This window comes from Aquarana catesbeiana, linkage group LG03 (assembly GCF_042186555.1).
Source record: "Aquarana catesbeiana isolate 2022-GZ linkage group LG03, ASM4218655v1, whole genome shotgun sequence".
NCBI classification, from domain to species: Eukaryota; Metazoa; Chordata; class Amphibia; order Anura; family Ranidae; genus Aquarana; species Aquarana catesbeiana.
This window is the reverse complement of record NC_133326.1, coordinates 565814707-565829697: the sequence shown is the minus strand read 5'-3', so window position 1 is coordinate 565829697 and position 14991 is coordinate 565814707. Positions and strand designations below refer to the sequence as shown.

General features: G+C 43.2%; 1 protein-coding gene across 2 annotated transcripts in view; it reads left to right on the top strand.

Moving 5' to 3' along the window:
- PTN (pleiotrophin) overlaps positions 1-14991 on the top strand; it is a 148752-nt gene that overhangs the window by 54650 nt on the left and 79111 nt on the right. For both annotated transcript variants that reach the window (XM_073621809.1, XM_073621810.1), the window contains exon 2: positions 10964-11061. In XM_073621809.1, coding sequence (XP_073477910.1) covers positions 10965-11061 — 97 coding nt within the window. In that variant the 5' untranslated portion in view covers position 10964. The remainder of the gene's footprint in view (positions 1-10963; positions 11062-14991) is intronic.

Here is a 14991-nt window from a genome sequence, read left to right as displayed (position 1 = left end):
AGCTAGGCTGACCCTGAGTATTTGAGGGAGCCTGCCCCCTGCCAAACCATCTGTTGGGGATTGGTCAGGGCCCTCAGGATACTCCAGGCTGCTCCTCCTAGACCCCTTCCAACTGATTCTGGAATCTTCTTCTAGTTTCCAGCAAGCAGGAGGAGTAACCAGAGATGCTGCTGCTGAGTCATCCAGCCTCCCTGAGTCATTCAACCCTGACCCAGAAAAGCACACAGGTTTGGCTACCAGCTAAGCCTGAGAATTTACCTACTCAACAAAAAAAAATCCTAACGCTAACAAAGCTAGGGGGTGCTACACTTGCCTTTAGTTACACTTTAACACAAAAGGTAATGGCCACTCATTACTAAAATGAAATGCAATCATCTTGTGCAGAACAATTTTAATTCTGTTCAAAACTACTACTACTATAAAATGAGAATTAGCACTTGTTTTGTATGGAGTGGCACAAAATGGTGGTTGTGCAGAAAACAAAGATGCAAATTTAAATCATAAACGTGGGCCAACAAGGAGTCAAGAGACGCTTAGTGGTCGTGGCTATAAACAGTGGCAGAGTGCATTTTCTTTAATTTCTTTCAATGGAAAACCATTGTTTAAATGTTTAAATCTTTAAATGGGGACATCTATTCCAATGAAAACTGTCATTAACATTATAGTTTCATGGTTAGTAAGGTTGAATAAAGACACTAGTCCATCCAGTCCAACCTGTATGTTCATGTTGATAATCTTTTCCCATATCTCTGTATATTATGTTCACTAAAATGCATGTCCAAGAGTATTTTAAAACTATCAATACTTCCTGCTGACACCACTGATTGTGGAAGTGAGTTCCACATCTTTATCGCCCCAACAGTGATAAACCCCCTACGCAGCTTAAAATTGAACCACATCTCCAATCTCATTGTGTTGCCCATGTACTGTCCTTTTATGCCGCGTACACACGAACGGACTTGCCAACGAGTTAAACTTCCTTGGCTATTCCGACGGAAAGATTTAGAATATGTTCTATATCTGAGTCCATCGGAAATGCCGACAGAAAAAGTCCGAAGGGGCATACACACGGTCGGAATGTCCGACCAAAAGCTCCCATCTGACTTTTTCTGTCGGGAAGTCCGGCCGTGTGTACGCGGCATTACACTCCCTGAGACTGAAAAGTTTTCTTCCTATGCTGGGATCACCGTTGAAATATTTGTATATCACTATCATATCTCCTCTCAAGTGTCTCTTGTAGTTCAGCGCTTGTAGTCGTTCCTCGTATTTGAGGTCCTCCAGTCCCCTTAATATTTTGTTACCCTTCTCTGGACTCTCTCCAGTTCCAGCACATCCTTCCTGAGGATTGGTGACCAGAACTTGACTGAATACTCCAGATGTGGCTGAACCAGAGTTTTTTAAAGTGACAGGATTAGAGTTTTATCTCTGGAGTAAATTACCTTTTTAATGCATGCTAATAGTAAGCTTTCTTTGCTTGCTGCGGCTTGACATTGGATGCTATTGCTCAGTCTATCTTGTACTAGGACCCCCAGGTCTTTCTCCATCCTGGATTCCCCCAGAGGTTCTTCCCCTAGTGAGCAACCTGCATTTATATTTTTAGCCCCCAAGTGCATTACTTTACATTTTTCAATATTAAACCTTATTTGCCATGTAGTTGCCCACCCCATTATTTTATTCAGGTTTTGTGTTTCAAGACAGGATGTGAAGGAAGGTATCCCCGAAGTGACAGAAACACCAAAGAAGAAAAAGCATGATGGAATTTTAACCATCACCTACCCTATCCAAAACAAAGAAAACAGTTTTGGCTTTAAATATGCTATTATAGAAACATTTTTTTTAAATCATATCTCCGTTCATGACAGGTCCTCTTTAACCCCCGAAACAAAGTGTAAAACCTTTATCTCCACTTTGTCCATCCTCTACTACTCAACCTGTGCTGTTGCCTCCATCAGTGGAACCAATTCCTAGCTACAGTAACTGTGCTGCCTAATATAGACCCCTTCAAATAAATCGATTGACCATTATCGAGAATGGATTACCGCGTCCACATCTGTGTTAATCCTCATTTTCTTGTGAGCTATTGTACTGATTACAATCGAGGCAAAAGAGAGCCTTATTTCTTTCTAAAAATCCATCTCAAAATACTTTCCTAATTGTACATTCCGCTTGCGTTGCCCGCTATTTAATTTGCCTGATCAATAGCCACATCAAGAACTATTGGATTTATGGTTATCTCAGGGCTGGGAGGACCATTAGCCACTCTTGAGTAATTATTACAAACTATATGTGCAAGATGGAGGACGGAAGTGGCTGTGGGTCAAACTCCAAGCGTCAGTGACTTTTATATGAACAGAGCCAGATTTAAAGTCTAAAGATAATCTTCACATGCAACACCTCTCTGGTGCCTATGATTTGCTCATCTGTGGAGGCCCCTCCATGCACATCCAAAAGGAAATCGAACGAGGAATAAAAGTGAAACAAAACAGAACGCAGCGGATTTTGCAGATAAAACACCGTTTAGTCAATAAAATAAAGATTAATTGCACTTACAAAGTAGCCACTTGATCACAGGATATAACCAGGTAGATTAACTCCAATCGGATGTCAGGTCACAGTAGGGATGCAAGGACTATCACTTCTGGAAAGCCAGCAAAAGCAAAGAAAAGCATTCAGTCGTGGAAAAGGATGCAAAGAACAATGAGCAAACCAGGGGTGAAACTGCCAGAACTCATCCAGAATGGTACACACTGAATGGGAACCAAGATTGCAACCTGGGCAAAAGTACCACCAAAAGCGAGATTTGCAATTTATCCTTTATTTTATTGATTGAAAGGTGTTTTATCTGCACTATCCAGTGTGCTCGGATTTGCTTTTATCTTTGGCCAGTTTCAGACAGGCTTCAGCTTATTTAGGAACAGTGTGAACAGCAAGCTTATACAAAGCGTTTGCAGAGCTTTCAGCAAGCATTGTTAAAGCGTTTAAAGCAGCCCTCAGCTCCAATTTGTAAATGTTGAACACAGATCCTGATGGGAGTGCTGACTGCCACTTTAACCGCTTGCCAACCAGCACATGCCGATGTATGTCGGTAGAATGGCACTGGCAGGCAAAAGGGCGTACAGGTACATCCCCTTTAAGAAGTGGTGTTGCGAGCGCGTGCGCACCTGCCGTGGTCTCCGTGACCGTGGGTCCCGTGGACTCGATGTCTGCTGGGTGCCCGCAATCGTGTCACAGAGAGGAAGAACGGGGAGATGCTTATGTAAACAAAGCATTCCCCATTCTGCCTAGTGACAGGACAGTGATCTACTGTTCTCTGTGATCAAGAGCAGTGATCACTGTCCTGTGTGTTCAAGCCCAGCCCCCTCACAGTTAGAATCACTCCCTAGGACACACTTAACCCCTTCACTGCCCCCTAATGGTTAACCCCTTCACTGCCAGTGTCATTTACACAGTAATCAATGCATTTTTAATTGCACTGACCGCTGAATAAATGACAATGGACCCAAAAATGTGTCAAAATTGTCTGATTTGTCCGCCATAAAGTCGCAGTCCCGATAAAAATTGCAGATTGCCACCATTACTAATAAAAAATAAATTAAAAATAAAAATGCCATAAAACTATCCCCTATATTGTAGACGCTATAAATTTTGCGCAAACCAATCAATATACTCTTATTGCTATTTTTTTTTTACCAAAATATGTAGAAAAATACATATCGGCCTAAACTGAGGAAAAAAATAGTTTTTTTATATATTTTTGGGGGATATTTATTATAGCAAAAAGTAAAAAATACTGTGTTTTTTTTCAAAATTTTCACTCTTATTTTGTTTATAGCGCAAAAAATAAAAATTGCAGAGGCGATCAAATAGCACCAAAAGAAGGCTCTATTTGTGGGAGAAAAAGGACGTCAATTTTGTTTGGGTACAGCGTCGTACTACCGCGCTATTGTCAGTTAAAGCGACGCAGTGCTGAATCGCAAAAAATGCTCTGGTCTTTGGGCAGCCAAATGGTGTGGGGCTGAAGTGGTTAAATAAGCTGCTAGTGGGCTTCTGCACTACTTGAAGCTTTTTGAAGGCCTGCTGAAGCCTGCTAGTAACTTGTTTAAGGCTGGGTTCATACTGCCGCGCGGAGCAGCTCGTAGCAGGGATTCAGTACGTCCCTTTTCGTTTCAGGTCCCATTTTGGTCCGAATTTTTGGCTGAATTCAGACCTGAAACGGAGCAGAAGACGCACAGGACTCCTGTGCAATTCACTCTGCAGCCGTCCCGGAGATGTGTGAACTGGCTCCATTGAGAGACGGTCACAATCTTTTGACATGGGAATTGGATGCGGGGAAATCCACATCCAATTTGCAATAGTGTGAACCCAGCCTTAAGCACTCCTATTAGGATCTGTGTATAACATTTCCGAACAAGAAAGCAAGGGGGTTGTGGGACTGTAAATGAGGTGCATGATAACATGCACCTCCATCCCTAAATCAGATATAAAAAAGGGGTTTTTGGGACTTTTGAGTGAGGCACAAGACACGTGGTAGGAGATATTATAAAATTGACATATCAGCAAGTAACTAGTATAAAAAGGCAGTGCTTATTGAGCAATGGATACAAATGGGTTATAGGATGCAAATAAATCACAGTTGAGGTCAACCTATGTGTTGGGAACATGATGACATTGATAGGCTTGACGCATTTTGTTGCCAGTTGCCACTCATCAAGAGCATAGCGTATCTGAAAAAAATGAAAAAAGGTACCAAATAGGATCTAATGTTTTGCCCAGATAATGAGAAAGAAGGTAGGGGCAAGAGGAAACAAGATGTAAATAAAATAATAAATAAGCAGTGTTGGAAGTCAGGATCTGCAAAGCGAGTCTATCCCGGGAGCTGAGGGAATGAACCCATGGAAGAAGCGAGCGCACCGACACCCCCAGGTTCACCCTCCAAACGTAATAGATAAAGGTGAAAAAATTCAGATATGTCTGTAGAGTAAATGATATTAGACCAATATGTTTGAATAGTACCAGTATATACATACAGTATTCATGAACTATAGACCAAATATAGACCACCGAACTATAAACACTCATTATTGCCTGAAAAAGTGAAGAGCGTGGTAGATACAAAGTGAAGGGAATCATATATAAAAGGAAAAAAAAAAAAAGAAGAAAAAGAAAAATGTGAAAAATCGCATGAAAATCATGCAATACTCCAGAGGGGAAAGGGTGAAGGAAAACAAAGAGGTGTGCAGTTTGAGTGATGGAGAAGAAATCACAGGGATAGTTACTTGGTGACATCGTACAGAGACGTGCTCTGAGACATATGTGCATGTGTGAGGAGAAAAGCCAGAATGTGAACAAGACTCCCTCTGGGGGTATATAAATAACACCTGACACTCCCTGGGCTCAGTAGTGTATTTAGGTTTTGTGCTGCCCTAGGCCTGACTAAACTTGGGCACCCCCTAATTTAAATATGACCCACCCCTTCCTGTCAAGGCCACACCCCTTGCAGTTTAAGACCTGCCCTGGAAATTTTCAAGTGGGGACACTAATTCTGAGGGCCTGAGAGGGGGGGGGGGCAATGGATTCCCTTAATTTGCATAGATTTCCTCTCACTTCCTGTTTGGTTATGGGGCAGGAAGTGAAGGAAAATCTCTGTACTGGGACAGGGATGGTAAAAAATATACTGACAGGGGTTATAATCCTCCCTTACTCTATCCAAAATGAAAAGAAAAAGTGTTGTCTATAGTTCTACTTTAAGCACAAATTTCTGATAATTTTATGGAGAGGACTAAGAAGATATAAGCATGCCAATGGTGCAGCAGAAAACATATAGCACAGTGAGGAAGGTTTGTGGTCCAGGATGAGAGGACAGTCAGAATTAAAAGCGGCGCCCGCCCCCACAGTTTCGGAATGCCAGCTGCCCACATACCAGAAGCAGTGCAGCTGCTTTATGGGGGCGCTAGACTAACTTGCCTCTCAGCCCAGTCTGCCCCATAAGACTGGTGCCACACTGACAGTGTAAAGCAAGCCGGCGGGGACTCTTTCAGTCCTACCCCCCTGCAAAGTGCTGCCCTAGGCCTTGGCCTTGTCGGCCTAGGCCGGGATACAGTGTTGCCTGGGCTCCTCCCATACATAATCATGGATAAGAAGAAAATACCCATTTTTGCCTGGAAAAGTGAAAAGTGTAGTGGATACATAGTGAAAGAAACCATATACCACAAAAGAGAAAAGAGAAAAAAATGGTGAAAAATCGCATGGAGTTCATGCAGTTTCCCAAAGAGGGAAAGGGTAAGGAAAAACAAAAAGTTGTGTGATAATGGAGATAAAGAGAAAATCACAGGGATAGTTACCTGGTGACATTACTCAGAGATGTGCTCTGACACATTATGTGCATGTGTGAGGAGAGTGCCAGAGTGTGAACAAGACTCCCAAGGGGGTATATAAGTAACGCCCGACACTCCCCGAGTTCCTCCCAGCGTCATGCTAAGTATAGAAGATCAAGGAGAGATGGCCTCGCCACAGCGACAACACCGTCCGCTGATGGCACCCAACCACTCCCCTCGTGTAACAGCTAGATGATTAATGCGTCAGCGTCGTGACGTCCGCCAGGATGCACAACACACGGCATGGGGCGTTGCACCGATGCACATTGGGCTATTAATATTCCTGGTTATGCACTCTTTCGGAGAGACAGGGTAAAAGGGAAAGGTGGTGGGGTCTGTCTCTATGTGAGAAGTGATCTCAAAGAGAGTGTGATAGAGGACCTGGTTGATGGAGAGTGTGATGAGTCTGAAGCATTATGGGTGGAACTTCATATAGATGGGCGTAGTTCAAAGTTAATCATTGGAGTTTGTTATAGACCACCCAATGTTAATGAGGAGGTGGAGACTCAGCTCCTTGCACAGATGGAAAGGGCTGCAAGGGCTGGGACAGTGATAATAATGGGGGATTTTAACTACCCAGAAATTGACTGTAGTAATGGCATTGCTGGGACAGTTAAAGGACAAAAATGTATAAACCTAATACAGGACAATTTTCTGGTCCCGTTTATTGAGGCCCCAACTAGGAATGATGCTCTGTTGGACCTGGTAATCTCAAACCATACAGAGCTTATTACTAATGTTCATATAAAGGAACATCTTGGTAGCAGTGACCATAACATGATTTCATTTGATGTTAGCTGTAAGCAAAAAACACATACGGGAAAGATAAAAACACTTAACTTCAAGAGAGCAAATTTTCCAAAGATGAGGGCTGCTCTCCAGGACTTGGACTGGGAGGGAATATGGGCATCAATGGAAAACAGAACAGAAATGGGAAGTGACTATATGTAAACTCACTGCAAAATATATTCCCATGGGCAATAAGTTTAAAAGGCTAAAAATAAAACATATGTGGCTCACGGCCAAAGTTAAAAAAGCTATAAACAATAAGAGCTTTAAAAAAATATAAAAATGAAGGTACAGTAGTCTTGTTAAAATGTTACAAAGAATATAACAAAATATGTAAAAAGGAAATCCAGTACGCAAAAACTCAAAACGAGCGACAGATTGCAGAAGATAGTAGGACAAACCCCAAAAAAATTCTTCAAATATATTAGTAGTAAAAAGGTTAGGTCTGAGCACGTAGGCCCTTTACAATATAATCTTGAGTGGGTGACTGGGGACAAAGAGAAGAAAAATGTATTAAATACATTCTTCAGCTCTGTGTATACAAAGGAGCATGGGGGAGCTCATGTCCATAATGGGGGTGGTAGTGACACAGCCCCAAATGATCCACAATGGCTCAAAAGGGATATGGTCTAGAAATATTTAGACAGAATAAAGATGGATAAAGCACCTGGACCTGATGGCATCCACCCACGGATCCTAAAAGAATTAAGCTCTGTAATTTCAAAGCCATTGTATCTAATTTTTAGGGACTCATTAATGACAGGAATAGTACCACTGGATTGGCATAGGGCCAATGTGGTGCCTATATTTAAAAAGGGAACAAAGTCTTTACCAAGTAACTATAGACCTGTTAGTTTAACTTCTATAGTCGGGAAGATACTAAAGAGTTTAATAAAAGATCACATAGATGAGTTCTTGCTGGAAAAAAATATTTTAAGCAATGGACAGCATGGATTCATGAAAGAGAGAAGTTGTCAAACAAACCTGATTTCTTTTTATGAGGAGGTAAGTAAAACCTTGAACAGAGGGGTGGCTGTGGACGTGGTATACTTGGATTTTGCAAAAGCGTTTGAGACAGTTCCCCACACAAGGCTCATGTGTAAGGTAAAGTCTACAGGCTTGGAACTATCAGTTTGTAAATGGATAGAAAACTGGCTAAAAGACAGAATTCATAGAGTAGTGGTTAATGATTCTTACCCTGAATGATCTAAGGTTATCAGTGGTGTACCCCAAGGTTCAGTGTTGGGACCCTTACTTTTTAATATCTTTAGAAATGATATTGGGTCTGGGATTAAAAGTAACATTTCTGTCTTTGCAGATGACACTACGCTATGCAGTGGAAAAACATCCTTATAGGATGTCTCCAACTTACAATCCGACCTCAATGCACTATTTAATTGGGCGACTATGTGGCAGATGAGGCTTAATGTAGATAAATGTAAAGTTTTGTACTTGGGGGGTAAGAATATTCATGCATCATACATACTAGGGGGAGTACAATTGGGGGATCCATAGTGGAGAAGGATCTGGGGGTTTTGGTAGATCATAACACAACACTACCTGCCTGAAGTTTGCATGTTCTCCCTGTGCCTGCGTGGGTTTCCTCCGGGTACTCTGGTTTCCTCCCACACTCCAAAGACATGCTGGTAGGTTAATTGGATCCTGTCTAAATTGTCCCTAGTATGTATGAATGTGAGTTAGGGACCTTAGATTGTAAGCTCCTTGAGGGTATGGACTGATGTGAATGTACAATGTATAGGTAAAGCGCTGCGTAAATTGACGGCGCTATAATTACCAGAAATAAATAAAAATAAAATAAATCATAAGCTCAATAATAGCATGCAATGCCATGTTGCGGTTTCCAAAGCAAGCAAAGTCCTTTCTTGTATTAAGAGAGGTATGGACTCCAGAGAGAGAGAGAGATAATTTTGCCTCTGTACAAATCATTAGTAAGACCTTATCTGGAATATGCTGTTCAGTTTTGGGCATCAGTTCTCAAGAAGGATATCGGGGAACTGGAGAAAGTGCAGAGAAGGGCAACCAAACTGATAAGAGGCATAGAGGAGCTCAGCTATGAGGAAATATTAGAAGAACTGAATTTGTTCACTCTTAAGAAGAGGAGATTAAGGGGGGATATGATCACCATGTATAAATATATAAGGGGTCCATATAGTGAACTTGGTATTGAGTTATTCACTTTACGGTCAACACTGAGGACAAGGGGACACTCTTTAACTCTAGAGGAAAAGAGATTTCATCTCCAAATATGTAAAGTTTTCTTCACAGTAAGACCCCTTTCACACTGGGTCATTTTGCAGGCGCTATTGGACTAAAAATAGCGCCTGCAAACCGACCTGAAACAGCCGCTGCTGGGTCTCCAGTGTGAAAGACCCGAGGGATTTCACACTGGAGCGGTGGGCTGGCAGGACGCTGATAAAAGTCCTGCTAGCAGCATCTTTGGAGCGGTGAAGGAGCAGTGTATACACATTTCGATCTATGTATGGCCGCCTTTAGTTGTCACCCTGTTACATACTCTCTTAATGCAGACTACAGAAACAGTAATGCTGACACACATTGTACAGGCATGGTCCACTGTTTTAATCATCAGGAAATGAGAAATGACATGCAGTCATTGCTTGAGTGCATGTAGACAGGAAGTGGCTGCAAAGAGGCTGCAAGAGATCAGTTGCACTGATAGGCAATAAATGATGAATAAAAGGTTAAAACAAAAACGGTAATTGTTTATGATACACAGTGCTTTAGCAATCTAAATTTAATTCAAGCTTTGCTCAGCGGGGGACTGATCCATTGATCCCTGCTGAGCAGGCGGATGACAGGTCCTGTCAAAGTCCCACTCTCCTCTATGGGGAGATCAGATGAAAACGGACCGCCCGTCCGTTTTCATCTGATCCCATCCCATCCGATCTGCCAGACAGATGCAAAATAGGATCACCATCCATCTGGATTTCACGGATCGGATCGGATAGCAGCGGGTGACATCACCATCGGGGGGAGCACTGGAGTCACCCATTTTTCTGCTGAACACCACAGTCACTTGAATGCTCTTGAACTTTTGGTCATCTTTGGAGTCTACATATTAACTCTATTTGCAATATACTACTTTTTATTCTTTTTTTCCACCACGCCAATTTATGGTGTCTATTATCTGGGACTTTATATAAAAAAATATATATAATTTTTGGTACTATTTAGGATCTTTTATGATGCATGGGGTTTTCTGCTTGAATTATAAGTGTATACAAATCCATCTTTACACACCAGGCTCACTGCACCCCACATGCAAGTTAGGAAGGTAGCGCCGATTACCCCGATCTGTTTCTGTTTATTGACATCACCGCTGACATCTGCCGCTCCATAGGGGTAAATAGAGTTTCCGATCAGGTTCTCCTGGAAAAACTGACAGACGAACCTGATCGGAAAGCCCATGTGAAAGGGACCTTACAAAACAGAGTGTATGCCCTTTTTCCATCCACTAACGTTTAGTGTGAATACGGCTTAACAGATAAATGGTGCCAATTTTGCTCTAACTTTCACGACCAGCGTAAGTTTTGCAGAATAAGCTCTGGAATTTTTGTTGGTCCTTGAAAATTTACCTTTTTTTCGTTTCCACCAATAGTGCATGCTGCATCTGATTCATGCACAATTTTTTTTTTACTGTAATATGAGATACATAATTAGGCGGAGCATTTTGGGGGGGGGGGGGTGTTTTTGGTCTGTATAGGTAGAGTGTGTTAGTGGTATTTTACAAGCTTACATGTATTACCTTCTCTGCCTTGTAGAATGCATCACCACCACGGAATATTCATGCTCGCCCTCCTGGCCTTCCTATTGGTGCTCACAGTCCTTGGAACAGAGACCGCAAAGAAAGACAAACAAGGTAAACAAATTTTGTCTTAAAGCTGAACTCCTGCCTACCAATCAGTCTTGCATGATTGTACAGGCTCCTGCCCTGTACTGAAATTCTTTACTTTGGTTTCATTGCACACTGTGAGCTTTTCACAATGCGCATTAAAAGCTGCAGCAAGTTAGATGGCACCAACCTTATTTCCTGGAAGGAAGTCATCCAACATTATCTAACATCTTCCTCTTGAGATCTGCACACCTACAGTTTTTCCAGATTTCCACCCGTTAGATTATATATTTTATATTATGGTGATATTATGGTGAATGTAACAGGAGGAGCTGGAACAAACAAATGTGGGTGGAAATATCCAAAACCTCCCAGATGGATAGATACAATGCTGGTCATGACTGTTGGATAACAGATGTTGTACACCCTTATAAACACCCCTCTTAACTTCTACTCCCAATAAACAAGACCACACCAAAATTTGGAGTAATAAAGTAGCAGCCTACTTTATTTAAAACAATATATATTTATAAATTTCCTATAAATTCTGTCATCAAAACAATAAACAACAAAACATCTGTTACTCAATGAAAACCTTAAACTAAAGAGCGTTGGTCTGCGCTATCACTTAAAATCAGTCTGATGGTCATCACCCATATAGCACTGCGGTACTTATCAAAATGTCTCAACTAGGCCTCAAGCCGACAAGCTGGCTCAGAGACTACCAATTCCCGCAGTGCCCCATTATCACTTCCCGGCTAACCTCCGTTAACCGGGAACCAAAAAACATCCGAATCCATAACAACGTTAGATCCCCCACTTACTTTTTCCATCTTCCTTCCCTTGCACAGAACAACGCCCGCCACCGCATCCCACGAGTAATACCTTACTCTTGGATGCCCCTCCACACCCAAATAGCTCGCTGTATTCCATCCTGTAATCCTAAAGTCCATAAATTTATCCCCACATCATTAAGGTGGACCCCATCAGGTTTCAAATACCTCCACGTTTCGAATTCCAATTCTAGATGTCTAATTGCTAAACAACCATTGCGTACCATAAATTTGCTCACCTCCCTATTAATCTTTTTTCTGGCCCGATTTACACCCTCCACCGACCTGGCCATTCTCCAAGATGTCCGAGCCACCATGTCCGACCATATAATAGTCTTGGGGAATAATTCCATCAAGCGCCACAAGTCACATTTGATGTGATGTCTACCATGGATCTTAGTCCTAGGTCCCTCCCTCAGGGCATATCTCTGCACCTCCGGATACAATCTACCCCACAACATTCCCGGTATCCCCAACCACTTAATACAAACCTCCCTTTTATCAAAACCTAACTGTCTGCCTTCCCAACGAGCATCCCCCCTTCTTGCCCCCCAACACACATAAGAATGGCCCATAATCCAGACCATTCCAGGCGCCGACCCTGTAATTAGAAGAAGACAAGAAAAAAAAAAACTCTATTCAAACACTATCCTGAAAGAAAAACCTTTCATGACTAAAACATAATTAAAGAACTACTCCCCTAAAATCCCTACAAATCTACCACCAAATGAGGCTGTACGTAAGACTGGAACCTGTTCGATTCCCACCGTCCAATTCGTTTTACCGCCTCCACATCTAGCCCATTTCTGGCTGCCTCAGTAGCCGCTCCTATTCGAAAAGAGTGGGACGAAAACTCCTTCTCCCGTAATCCCACACCCTGCAGGCATTTCCTGAAAACTGCGTCGAACTGAAACCTAGATAAAAGGCTCCCGTCCAAATGCACTAAAAAGGGGCCTTGGAAATCCGGACGAACTTGCAAGAATTCCTCGACCGTGCCCACCGGGCACAGGCGAGATCCCTGAATCGGGTAAACCCTCACTACCCTGCCTCTCCCTACTTGATCTGTTTTTGACCTCCTTATAACCAACGTTAAACCTTCTCGCTCCAACTTAACCTCCTGACAGCCCAATCCTCCTTGAACTGTTTTTGAAGGACTAACCAGTTCGCTTATCCTGAATGCTCCAAAAAACGCCAATATAAAAGCCACCTTAAACAAGGTGACTTCATACACGGGAGAGCATACCTCCCCCAACTTTGCTACAATACTCCCCAAAATCTCAAAAGTCACCGGTCTTCTGGAATCACGCCTGACTCCCAGCTTCCTATACCCCTTTAGCGCTTGACGCACCCAAAAATCTTTCGTGACATCCGGCTGACCCTGTAGCTTAAAAAGAAAAGCCAACCCCACTAACTGTGTATTCAACCCAGATACTGACGCACCCTCTTCCATTTTCCTTGCCACGTAATATAGCAACAACTGATGCAAAGACCTCCCTGACGGCTCCTCGCCGACTCCCTGTACAAAAACCATCCACTCCTTCCATACCTTAGAGTATGCTGCCCATGTGGCCCCACTTACCGACTGCCGAATCCATCCAGCGATGGAGCCAAAGGTATCTCCCACAGCCACTCGGGACAAGGCACCCCTTGTTGCTCCGCTTCCGGCGCCAACTCTTGGAACCTGTCCCACTGGAAGCAAGATAACGCATCAGCTACCACATTTTCTACTCCCGGTAAGTGAACGGCATGAATGTACACATTCAATTGCAAACATCTTAACACCAAATGCTGCAGCAACTTGATCACTGGCGGAGATGATGCCGTAACCCTATTTATCACTTGTACCACCTCTAAATTGTCCCCATGGAAACGCACCTTCAGATCCCTGAACAATGCGCCCCATAGTTCCACTGCCAGCACTACTGGAAACAATTCCAGCAAAACCAAGTTTTTTGTGAAACCCTCCTCTATCCACGACTGAGGCCAAGGACCTGCACTCCACCGGCCTTGAAAAAACGCCCCAAAACCTGTGGACCCTGCCGCATCAGTGAAAAGCTCCAGGTCAAAATTACTGACCGGTCCTGACATCCACATTGCCCTTCCATTAAAGGATTCCAAAAAGGTATGCCATACCCGTAAATCCTCCCTGTGCGTTCTAACCAATTGCATGAAATGCCTTGGTGATTTTATACCACTCATGCTGGCCGCCAGCCGGCGGCTGAACACTCTACCCATCGGTAGTATGCGGCATGCAAAATTCAGCTTGCCTAAAACCGATTGTAACGTTCTCAGTCGCACCTTCCTCAAACCAATTAACCCTGCGATTTCTTTTTTCAAATCTATCAATTTGTCTTCCGGCAACCTACATTCCATTGCCTCCGAATCCAGTACAATGCCTAAGAACGTGATGACCATGCAAGGTCCCTCCGTCTTTTCATCAGTCAATGGAATGCCGAATCTGTCTGCGATATGCTGCAATGAAGCCAATAACACCGCACAGATTCTAGATGAAGCCGGGCCTATGCATAAGAAATCATCCAGGTAGTGAATTATCAAATTCACTCCTGACACATCCCTCACTACCCATTCCAAGAAAGAGCTGAATTGCTCAAATATCGCACACGATATTGAGCAACCCATCGGTAGACATTTGTCCACGTAAAACTCACCTTTCCAATGGCACCCCAGTAACCTAAAGCTTTCCGGGTGTACTGGCAGCAGCCGAAAAGCTGATTCCACATCTGCCTTGGCCATCAAAGCTCCTTTTCCGTAGCGGCGCACCCACCCCACAGCGGCATCAAATGACGTATAAGTCACCGAGCACGCCTCCTGATCAATGGCATCATTCACCGATCCCCCTTTTGGGAAGGACAAGTGGTGAATGAGCCTGAATTTGTTGTGCTCTTTCTTGGGCACAACACCTAACGGTGATACCACCAAATCTGCTAACGGTGCCGCATGGAAAGGACCCCCCATTCTCCCCATTGCAACCTCCTTTGCCAGTTTCCCTGAAACCACTTCCGGATGTTGCAATGCGGACCATAAATTTTTGGGCACCTGGGGAACTACCTTCATCTTGCATGGGATCTTAAAGCCCACCGAGAAACCCTCATCCAGTAACCTC